This window comes from Myotis nattereri (genome assembly GCF_964212035.1).
Source record: "Myotis nattereri genome assembly, chromosome: 3".
Classification (NCBI taxonomy): Eukaryota; Metazoa; Chordata; class Mammalia; order Chiroptera; family Vespertilionidae; genus Myotis; species Myotis nattereri.
Genome location: NC_138077.1, coordinates 119,911,709 through 119,923,948, shown reverse-complemented (window position 1 = coordinate 119,923,948; position 12,240 = coordinate 119,911,709). Strand labels below are relative to the sequence as shown.

Below are 12,240 nucleotides of genomic sequence, written 5' to 3'. Positions count from 1 at the left end.
TCTAAGTTACCCAGCAACTTGAATTTTTCATAAAAGCAGGATAAAAAAAATGCTTTTGCTGACTTCTGAGCCAAAACAACAACGTCGAAGTTCTCCAGATGCATGCACATGCCAGGTAGCTGTGATCTTCATTCAGAAGGATCATCCTCTTTTCATATGGGACTTTTAAATTTTCAAAATACCTTTGAAAATAGTTTTCATCATTTATCGAGTCAGGTTTCTCCCCCCCTCTATTACCACCATTTTTTCCACAAAGTTATTACAATGTTATTGACTGTATTTCCTGTGCTGTACATTATATCCCCATGATTTTTTTTAGTCAGGTTGTTGAGAAGCAATAATCCCATGAAATATTACATTTCCTCGAATTTCTGCACTTCTTATTGTCAATATTCCTTTGAGAGTTGAAGAATTTTCGACAAGTTGAAATTATTCCTCTGTTTCTCCAAAGCCAAGGTTCCTTCTTAAGTTAATAAATATATCTACAGTACATCTTCCTTTGTATGTAACAATGTGATTTAGAACAGCAGTGTTTCCACATTTTTGTAAATTAAATCATGGTTGAAATTAAGGGAACTTATTATTTTAAATAATTCCATTGTGATTATATTTTAAAGGAATCATTTTTTATAAAGATCTGTTTTGATTCATTTGGTTTATTCTATTTTTCATAATGATTTGTATATAAATACAAAAGAGGAAAGAATATGAGCAGACCTTGCACTATCTAGCATGGCAGCCACTTGAAACGTGGCTCATGTAAAATACACATCAGATTTGAAAATACCCTCAAAGGTTCCAGCTTTGAGTATTTTTAATTTAACTAACTAAAGCTCTTAGACTTGGACTGACTACAAAAAGAAAGAATGTAAAATATCTCAACTTTTTATATTACATGTTGAAATAATATTTTGATATATTTCATTACATAAATTATATTAAAATTGTTTTTTTCTTTTAGTTCTCTTAATGTGGTTACTGGAAAATCTGAAATTGTATACATGGCTTGTGTTTCTGGCTCAAATTATTACTTCTGTGGGACAGCACTGGTGTAGTGGAACAGGTACTGCAGTGGATCTAGAATCCTAGTCTGGTTCAGTCCTGAATTCTGCTATATCATAGCTTTGCAGTCTTAAAAAAGCCACTTAACCTCTGCCCTAGTTAAAGAAGCAGAGCACTTTTTCACAGTGTTGCTAGTTAAGATTAAATGGGACACTGTAGAACAAAGCTTTCTATACATATAAAGGAGTTTCATTTATAAATTCATAACTATAATACTGAGGCCACTATAATAGAATAGTATCTTCAGTTTATGTTATGCCTTAATATTTTCAGAGCTATTTCATAGAACCCTATCCTGCTTAATTATCACAGAAAATCTGAAATATAGGCTAAAGTGGATCATTAGACCATCATACACTGAAAAACTTACTGCGGATGAAATAAGCCAAGACAGATTAGACAGAAAGTTACCTTTGATGCTGAGTTTTTGATTTGTGTTTCAGATAAGTTTTGTGGAAATGAAAATAATATATATATTTAATTTGAGAAAATGAGCATCTGTTTACAGTTTTTAAAGTTTCCATAAATAAAACAAAACTTAGCAATAAAACAAGTATTAGCTTCATGTCCTTCTTTAGGTTACTGTTTCTTGCACATACAGCCCAGAATGTGCTTACCTGATAGCTGTCACACCTGGGGTCCCAGTGTGTGCTTACCTGATGGCTGCCACATCTAAGATTGTTTGAGTAGATAAGCCTCTTTGAAAATGCTTTGAAATGGTTACTATAAAAATTGTTTGTAGTCAACTTAAATTTTAATAGTAAGAAACCATAACCTCTTATAACTAACTTCATGTTTGATCTCACACACACACAAGCCAAAAAACTAAACCCACCACAACCTGTAGATGAATGACTTATAGGAAGTTGCACTCGTGGGGTCAGCCAGTCCTTCTAGGCAAATGTTGAAGAAACATACTAACATGATAGACTTAATGAAGCTGAGCACAGTTTTAACTATTCAGCATGAACCTCAATTAAGAGAGAAAGTGAATCAGTGCTTAGAATAAAGTCTAGGTTCCAGCTTTGAGTATTTTTTCCTTAACTACCTAAAACTACTTAACAGTGACTTAAATTATATGCCTGTAATTTATATTTCATTTACATTTCTGTAATACCAGTCTTGTTTGTTTGAAATGAGATTATGTTTTTCTTTCCCTGTGACTGGGATGGGAAAATGTTCCTTAAAGTAATGAACATTAAGCTTTGCTTCATTATGACTATTCTTTCAGCTCAAGTATTTTTTTCAATTTGAACTTCACGTAAGTGTTCTGAAGTAGCCTGTTTGAAAGCATCCTGTTTTTTTTCCTGTTGAAAAAAATTTTTGCCTTTTTAAAATGTGGATAATTCTGGTAATTTTCTTCCTCCAGAAGAACTGAAATGATTTTTTAAAATATATTTTAATTGATTTTAGAGAGAGGGAAAGGAGAAGGATAGAGAGATAGAAACATCGATGGGAGAGAAACATTGATCGACTGCCTTCTGCACACTCCTACTGGGGACTGAGTCTGCAACCTGGTCATGTGCCCTGACCAGGAATCAGACTTGTGACCTCTGGGTTCTTGGGTCGAAACTCAACCCCTGAGCCACACTGTCCCAGCAAGAACTGTAATAATTTGTGGTAATTCCTTTTGGTCAGCTGAATTGGTAATTCACTGACACAGAGATAGTACTGTGTCCTTTTAGAAAAAAAAAAAAAAATAGCAGATGTCGCCAAACTGGTTTGGCTCAGTGGATGGAGCGTCGGCCTGTGGACTGAGGGGTCCCAGGTTCGATTCTGGTCAAGGGCATGTGCCTTGGTTGCGGGCACATCCCCAGTGGGGGTGGTGTGCAGGAGGCAGCTGGTCGATGTTTCTCTCTCATCGATGTTTCTGATTCTCTATCCCTCTCCCTTCCTCTCTGTAAAAAAAAATCAATAAAATATATTAAAAAAAAATAGCAGATGTTTATCATTTACTTTCCATTGAAGTGAAACTATTCATTGGGATCTCTGGTATTCTCTATCCATTTATTGTATTCATCCTATATAATAAAAGCCTAATATACTAATTATCCAGTCGTTTTTTCAACCAATCAAAGCGTAATATACTAATGAATGCTAAGGCTGTTCAACCACTTGCCATGATGCGCGCTGACCACCAGGGGAATCCAACTGGTAGGTTAGCTTGCTGCTGGGGTCTGGCCGATCGGGACTAAGCGAGATAGGCTGGACACCCCTGGAGCCCTCCCACTGTCCCTCCCTGGCTGGCCAACCTCCATGACCCCAGTCATGCATCGACTGGGTACCTCACCCTAGCCTGCATCCTCTCACAATCCGGTGCCGGGGTCCAGCACCAGAAGGTCCAGGGGTTCCCAAAGGCGTAGACGGAGTCGGCGAAGAAGGAATGACACGGAGACAGCGTTCAGTTCATCAGCAGCCTATCCAGGATCTCCAGAGAGGTTCTGCTTAGGATCTCCAGCCAGGTTCTGTGTCCATGGTCTCTTGCTAGGTTCTCCAGCCAGGTTCTCCAGGTTCTCCAGCCAGATTCTGTAGCCATGTTCCCTCGCTAGGTTCTCCAGCCAGGTTCTGTCCAGGTTCTCCAGCCAGGTTCAGTCACTAGGTTCTAGTCAGGTTCTCTTGCCAATTTCTGTAGTCAGGTTCAGTCCAGGATCTTTTGCCATGTTCTCTCGCTAGGTTCTGTCTCTAGGTTCTGAGGCCAGTTTCTGTCCAGGATCTTTTGCCATGTTCTCTCCAGCGAAGTTCTTCTGTCTCTAGAGAACGTTCTGTGTAGGTTCTGTGCCAATTTCTGTCTCTCTTTCTGTCTCTTGCTGTCTTGTTACATCTGTATTTATACCAGTTGATTCAATCCTATCAATCTCTATTCCAAAGGTTAGGGCGTTTCTTATCTCCATTCCAGGGAGTAAAGATTATGTAGCTTAAGCATGATTGTTCATAGTTAAAGTGATTAATTACCCGCCTGGCACTTAGTTAAGAGGTTTTATTCCCTCCCTAACTTCAGGGGAAAATCCCTACCTGGGGAAACAACCTTTCTCAGAGACCTTGGTTAAAACACATAGTGCCAAGAAGGTGAGCAAACATATTAAGAACAGTATGCCATATATGCCAGGTACCTTGAAACAGCAAGCATGGACCGGCTCCCGGCACATCGACTGGGTACCTCACCCTAGCCTGCATCCTCTCACAATCCGGGATCCCTCAGGGGATGTCGGAGAACTGGTTTCAGCCCCATCCCACAGGCCAGGCCAAGGGACCCCACTGGTGCATGAATTTGTGCACCGGGCCTCTAGTATAGATATAAAATAAAAATAAGAAAACCTATTTCATATTTTAATACAAGAAATCTCAACCACACATGTGAACTTCAACATTTAACTATCCACAGTTGAATGTTGAATTTAATTCTATTACTATTTTAACATTTTAGATTTTCATTCCTTTTGAGTTCGGTACATTGAATGGATAAAATCACGTATCTAATAAACATTTTGACTCTTTAAATACTCTCTGTGCAGTTGTTATTTCATCCTATAAACTTCACTAGCTATTTTTTTTGGTACTTCTACTTTTTAAGTATTTTATGGTGCCCTCTGGCAGTTGCCAAATGTAGTATTAAAATGCATTAAAGGCACTATTTTAGCTTTCATTAAGTCTGGGTTCCTTTTTATAAGAAAATAGGCTTGTCTCCCCTCCCCCCATACACACACACACACACATTATATACAGGTGTCTCTTTCTTCTTTTCCCCCCCAACTCTTTTAACAATTAAAATGTCTATTGAGGAGAGATTCTGACTGCTGATTTTTGCACAGAGCTGATTTAATTCGTCTTTGAGCCTTGGACAGTTCCACACCACTGGATGAAATCTGGACCTTAGCTTCATCTCTTGCCCTCCAAGCTCATGCTCAGTGTTTGTGATATACTATGGCTCCTCAGCCACGCCAGGTGGCCTAGGCACATATTGTCCTCCTCCCCAACTCACATCCTCCTTCCTTTTTCTTTTTAGAAGCTGGTTCCTCTTATTCTTCAATCCTCAGCTGAAATGTTTTCACTGTCTCAGAGGGGCCTTCTTTAGCCATCCTATTTAGAACAGATCCCCCTCCATCACCATTTTCCTCTTAGTTCTACTTATTTACTTCATGACAATAAGTTTGGGATTGCATTTGTCTTCTGTACTTTTGACTTGTTTTAGCAAAAAGTAAGAGTTTTGTTGATTCTTTTATGTTTAGTGTCTCCCTAGAATATACATTTATTGAGAATTCTGGCTGTCTTTTATATTCCTATCACCTGGAAAATGCCTAGCACAAAGTAAAACCTTAAATGCAATTAGAAGCTAAGATGTTAGGATTCATTCAAATTTTTCTTGAATACCATTTGCTGTGCATTTTTCAAGTTTCATTTTCTGATATAATGTATGTAGAAAATGACAATAATGGCTTTTTAAGTTAAAGATCTTGGTCTCTTCAAGATCATTATTAACATTAAATTTTCTTGAACAGTACCAGAAATGTGGAAGATCTAAGACAGTGATGGCGAACCTATGACACACGTGTCAGAGGTGACACGCAAACTCATTTTTTTGGTTGATTTTTCTTTGTTAAATGGCATTTAAATATATAAAATAAATATCAAAAATATAAGTCTTTGTTTTACTATGGTTGCAAATATCAAAAAATTTCTATATATGTGACACGGCACCAGAGTTAAGTTAGGGTTTTTCAAAATGCTGACACGCTGAGCTCAAAAGGTTCGCCATCACTGATCTAAGAGGTGGAGCTGCTGAAACCGATTTGGCTCAGTGGATAGAGCGTCGGCCTGCGGACTGAAGGGTCCCGGGTTTGATTCCGGTCGAGGGCATGTGCCTGGGTTGCGGGCACATCCCCAGTGGGAGATGTGCAGGAGGCAGCTGATCAATGTTTCTCTCTCATCGATGTTTCTGGCTCTCTGTCTCTCTCCCTTCCTCTCTGTAAAAACCTCAATATATATATATATATTTATATATATATAAACCTCAATATATATATATATATGTATATATATGAGGTGGAGCTCATTCAGACTGTACCCTGCAAGCAGGATTTAAAATATAAAGGCATTACATCTGCTTTTTATCACATCATTTGCATCTCAGAAGAGTAGAATTTTTAAGAAAAATTTTAGTTATACCTGAATTCTGTTTTTATTGAAGTTGATGAACTTTAGAATTTCAAGATTCACCTGATTTTAAATATAAAGTGCAAAACATAGCAAAGCTAAATCTCGATGACTAGGTTATTTGTCAGTTTGTGTTTCTGTTCCCTTCTATAAATCTGAAAATTTGAGAATTTTTGTCCATACTCACTTTTTAAATGTCTTAATAACCAGTGATTGCTTTGAATTTTAAGATACATGTGTATGTGTGTGTGTTTTTTTTTCCTTTAGCCATATCAGTTTGAACAGTGCATTGTGCATTCTCTGCAATCACTTAAAGGAGTTCTAGACTGCAAGCCTGGAGAAACCAGTGTAAGTTTTCTGTTCTGGTCAACCTCTGTTGCAGACTTTCCCAATGAGCTGTTGGCAATCAGTTGTAAAGTTTTGAGTCATTTCAGCACAATGAAATGCTTGGCTTGTTTTATTTTATTTAAATATAGAGGCGGTTGTTTTCTTGATTCCAAGAGAGGCTGATGGAAGTTAAAAATGTGAATGTAGGTGTTATAGATAGACTATGTGCATTGTTAACACTTTGTATATGGACAAAACAAGTGACTTAGGTGGTGTTAAGCTGCTCCATGTCTGTGTCTTCTCAGGGCAAAATCCTGTAATTAGAAACACTCACTGCCTAGTCCAGCTCTTCATACATGGCCCTTTTCAGAATAAGGTTATACACACTAGAAGCAGTTTTCGACGTGTTAACTCGTTATATTGAACTTCATAAACAGAAGTTTTGTTTGAGCTTAGTCCAAAATAAAATTTTTCAACAAAATTCTTCCTTATAGGTCTTTCAACAACCTAAAACACAGGAGGAGGTTTGCCAACTAAGCATCAATATCATGCAGGTAATAACTACAAACACTGGTACCCTGAGCTTGAAATAATGCAAATTATTTTTCAACCTTCTCTTATTTAGAATATATATAACATCTATACTAATAAAAGGTACTAGTTGTACCCATTAATAATGCAGATTTTGTAATCAAAGAAAACATGATAATTTCAAGAGAAACATCAAAAGTGCTTTATTCAAAGTAATGTCCATCGCTACCTACACATTTCCCCCATCTTTCAGGTAATTTGTGGATACTGTCCCAATAGAACTTTTCTTGTTTTGAGGCAAACCATTCAGAGACCCAATTTTCCACTTCTTCATACGTTTTGAAGTGCTGCTCAGAAAGTGCATGTGCCATCGATCAGAACAAGTGTTAATCTGAAGGAGCAAGGTCTGGTGAACACAGCGGGTGGGTTCATACTTCCCAGGCAAGATCTTTTAACGTGTCTTTAACTGGTTTTGAAGTGTGTGATGGTGCATCATCATGAAGCAAAATTACTTTGCCATGTCTTCTGGCCCATTCTGGTTGTTTTATGATTAAAGCGTGTTTCAAATTGATTTTTTGTTGTCAGTAGGGATCAGTATTAATGGTTTCACCTGGTTTTAGAATCTCATAATACTTCCTGATCCCACCAAACTCAGAGCATTGTCTTCTTTGTGAAGCGATTTGGCCTTGCAGTCGATGTTGATGGTTGACCTGGATCAACCCATGATTTTGTGTGTTTGGGATTCTCAAAATAAATCCACTTTTCATCACCAGTCACAATTCGATGCAAAAAAGACTTTGTTTGGTGCCATTGAAACAACATTTTACTGATGACTTTTCCATTTTCCATTTGTCTTTCGTTCAGTTGATGTGGCACCCATTTTCCTTCCTTTAAAATCTTTCCCATTGCTTGTAAACGAACGGAAATTGTTTGCTGAGCAACGTTTAATCTTTCTGCAAGCTGTTTGAGTTTGACACTCACCTTCGTCCAATAATGATTGTCATTGTTGGTCTTTAAACTTTTTCGGTTGACCTGTACATTCTTTGTCTTTCACATTGAAATCATCCCTTTTAAAGCGTTTAAACCAGTGTGCACTGTATCTTGAGATGGAGCATGTTCACCATAAACTTCCCAAAGTATACGATAACTTTTTCTTCAAAATAAAGTAATGAATTAAAACTTCCCGCAAATGCTCTTTATTTGGCATGAAATTCGACATTTTTAAGCGTAAAAATATAACACCTTCAGCAAATTTGACATGTGAAGTTTTGAAGCTTGCTGTCAATACAACAAAATAGCATCCATGTCAAATCGCATATATATCAACATATGTGTGACTTCATCTATTGAAAAAAATCTGCATTATTAACCAGTACACCTGGTAATATGCTAATTAGACCAGACAGCCAAATGACCTTCTGGACGTCATTCCGGACATCCTTTAGAACATTGCTGCAGTGGCCGGGCGAGGCACAGGTGGTTAGGGGCGATCAGGCTGGCAGGGGAGCATTTAGGGGCAATCGGGCAGGCTGGCAGGCAAGCAGTTAGGACAGGGGTGGGCAAACTTTTTGACTCGAGGTCCACAATGGGTTCTTAAACTGGACCAGAGGGCCGGAACAAAAGCATGGATGGAGTATTTGTGTGAACTAATATAAATTCAAAGTAAACATCATTACATAAAAGGGTACGGTCTTTTTTTTTTTTTTTTTTTTTTAGTTTTATTCATTTCAAACGGGTCGGATCCGGCCCACGGGCCGTAGTTTGCCCACGGCTGAGTTAGGAGCTAGTGGTCCAGGATTTCGAGAGGAATCACCCCTAACCACTCTGCTTGCCTGCCTGATTGCCCCTAACTGCTCGCCTGCCTGCCTGCCTGATCACCCCTAACCCCTTTTGCCGCCTGCCTGATCATCCCTCACTGCTCGCCTGCCTGCCTTATTGCCCCTAACCGCCTCTGCCTCAGCCCCCACCACCACAGCTTCATTCAGAAGGACGTCCGGAATGACATCCGGAAGGTCGTTCGGCTCTTCGGTCTAATTAGCATATTATGCTCTTAGTATCTATACTAACAAAGAGCTAATATGCTAATGGTCAATATGTCATAGCGGCTAATGACCAGGTCTTTAACATATTAGCTGGGGCATTGCTCCAGAGACAGGGTGGAAGTGGGGAGGCACCCAGAGGAGGCAGGACCTTCCCATACTGGGGAGGGCAGGGGTGAGAGCCCATATACGCCCCTCACCAGTCCTTCGCCACCCACTGCTCACATTCTGAGTGCCCTGTGGCCACCTGCCAGGGGAAGGAGCACAGCGCAGCAGGCGGGAGGCTTCCATGCTCTCCTCCAGCACCATGATGGGGCGGAGCTGCCGTGTTGCTCCGGGGACTGGGCAGAAGTGGAGAGGCACCCAGAGAAGGCGGGACCAGCCCAAGGTGATTAGAGGGACTGAGGGTGGGGCTTGAAGTGGCCAGAGAAGGCCAGGGGGTCTGGGGCCTGGGCCAGGTGCACTGGAGCTCTGTGTGGACAGGTTCGGGTATAAAGGCAGGGCTGCAAGTGGGTGGGCCGGGCTGGGCCACTCCATGATTTTCGAATCACATGCTGGGCTCCTAGTTATAGATAAAATTATTTTTAACTAGAGGCCCAGTGCACGAATACTGTGCACGGGTAGGGACCCTAGCGGCTGCCATCTGCCAGCCAGGGCCTCCATTCCCCCAGCTGGTGGCAGGCAGCTTCCCCCGGCTGCCTGCTGCCACTGCTGGCCTGGGCCTCCCTTCCCCTGGCTGCCTGCCACCAACACTGGCCAGGGCAGGGCCAAATAGGGGGAGGGGCTGCAGGCGGTTGGCCGGCCGGACCCACCCCATGGTCGAACTCCCAGTTGAGGAAACAATTTGCATATTAGGCATTTATTATATAGGCTATTCAAATAGATTAGAATCTATGAGCTCATGTCACTGAAACTTATTATTTTTTAACTTAGACTTTTATATATTGTCTGGAACAATTGAGCACCAAGCCTGATGCAGATGTAGATACTGCACAGTAAGTAAAACTAAAATTAATCTCATTCATGCATTTAGCAGGATTGAAAATACAGACTGATGTTATATATTTGGTCTTTTATCACATACTAAGATTTCCAATAAGAGAGAGAAATTATTATAAGAAATTTATAATTTTCTATATTTGACCTATGTTTTTTCCATAGTTTCTTTATCTTCTGAACTCATCATTACTAGAGAAATGTTGAGTAAACTGAGCACATGATCAGCTCAGTAATTATCCAAACGAAGTTTTATAAATAATAAAGTAGAAAATTAAAGTATATAAATTATTCATTAACTTTTATAATTCTGGTGGAGAGGATTTCACTAATACTCTTGTTAAAGACTAATTATTTTAGTGAGATTAATTCTGGGTCAGGCTTAGTTATTTGGACTGCAAAAGACAGATCTTCATTCTTGATATTTATAAATCCATGAGATAATGCTTGCAGTTTTAAAATATTTTTCAGATGGTTCTATAGGATTTTTTTTAAATCTAGTTTTTCTGAATGACATTGCCATGTGTAACTTGTTCACCTAAGATTTATGCTCTGACACACATAATACTGAAATAAATGCCTGTTAAATTCATAATAAAAAATTAAGAATTTTTTTCCTGTTTTTCTGTTTCCTGGTATTGGGTTTTGCCTCTCAGTATAGAAACTGTCACCTCTCTGAGACATAATAAATATTTAATTCTTCTAGTTTTCCTTTAATGTTATATATCTGTTCACTTGTGAGCTGTTAACTAATTCCCTAACTCAACTCAGTTATAAATGGTTGACTATGAAGGTGAGCTTGAAAAAGCCTTGTGGAGATTCTGATAGTCACGGTCATTTCAATTATGTAAGTCTATACCTAAAAATTAAATTATGAGTTATTTTCTCCCTTGGTGATTTGTTTTTAAATTTAATTAAGTCAGGATTAGGAAACTCAAAATTATATGGCCCTTGCTAATAGATAGTTTTTAGTGTCTAATTTGAGCTATTGATTGTTAAATATTAGAAACTTAACAGAAAGTTATTTGATTTTTTTTCACCAAAGGGTCAATTTTTTAAGTTAAAGTACAGTTGATATACAATTAGTTTCAGGTGTTAGAACAAAGTGATTCAGCACTTATATGCCTTATGAAGTGATCACCACAATAATCCTAGTAACCATCTGTTACATACAAAGTTATATTATTCACTATATTCCCTTAGCTGTACATTACATTCCTGTGACTTTTTTATTGTATAACTAGAAGTTTGTACTTCTTGATCCCCTTCACCTTTTTTAATCTTCCCCTCACCACCCTCCCCTCTGACATCAATCAGTTTATTCTCTGTATCTATGCGTCTGTTTTATTTGTTCATTTGATTTGCTTTTTTACATCCCACACATAAAGAAAATCATATAGTATTTGTCTTTCTCTGTCTGACTTATTTCACTTAGTATAGTACCTCCTATATCTATACATGTTGCAAATGGCAAGATTTCACTGTTTTAAATGGCCGAGTAATATTAATATTCCTGTGTGTGTGTGTGTGTGTGTGTGAGATAGAGAGAGAGAGAGAGAGAGAGAGAGAGAGAGAGAGAGAGAGAGAGAGAGAGATAGCATCTTTATCCATTCATGCATCTATAGATATCTATAGGTTGCCTCTATTTCTTGGCTATTGTAAATAATGCTGCAATGAACATAGGGTAGGGTACGTATGTATTCTGAAATAGTGATTTTGAAGTATTTACTTTAGTTTTATTAATACTCATGAGTGGAAGTTTGGGTAGTATGGTTGTTTTATTTTTAATTTTTTAAATATATTTTATTGATTTTTTACAGAGAGGAAGGGAGAGAGATAGAGAGTTAGAGACATCGATGAGAGAGAAACATCGATCAGCTGCCTCCTGCACACCTCCTACTGGGGATGTGCCCACAACCATGGTACATGCCCTTGACCGGAACTGAACCTGGGACCTTTCAGTCCACAGACCGGCGCTCTATCCACTGAGCCACACTGGTTAGGGCTATTTTTAATTTTTTTAGGGAACTGCCATACTGTTTTCTATAGTGGCTGCATCAGTTTATAATCCCACCAATAGTACATGAGGGTTCTCTTTTCTTCACAATGCAAATATTGGTGTGCTTGATGTTGT

At 38.8% G+C, this 12,240-nt stretch overlaps 1 protein-coding gene across 2 annotated transcripts in view; it reads left to right on the top strand.

The window, feature by feature from the left end:
- The window catches only part of EXOC2 (exocyst complex component 2), a 256,237-nt gene that overhangs the window by 180,569 nt on the left and 63,428 nt on the right, over positions 1-12,240 (top strand). The window contains exons 18-20 of one of the 2 annotated variants that reach the window (XM_081086202.1): positions 6,481-6,561; positions 7,035-7,094; positions 10,044-10,105. In XM_081086202.1, coding sequence (XP_080942328.1) covers positions 6,481-6,561; positions 7,035-7,094; positions 10,044-10,105 — 203 coding nt within the window. The remainder of the gene's footprint in view (positions 1-6,480; positions 6,562-7,034; positions 7,095-10,043; positions 10,106-12,240) is intronic. The other variant, XM_081086203.1, reaches the window with a different exon arrangement.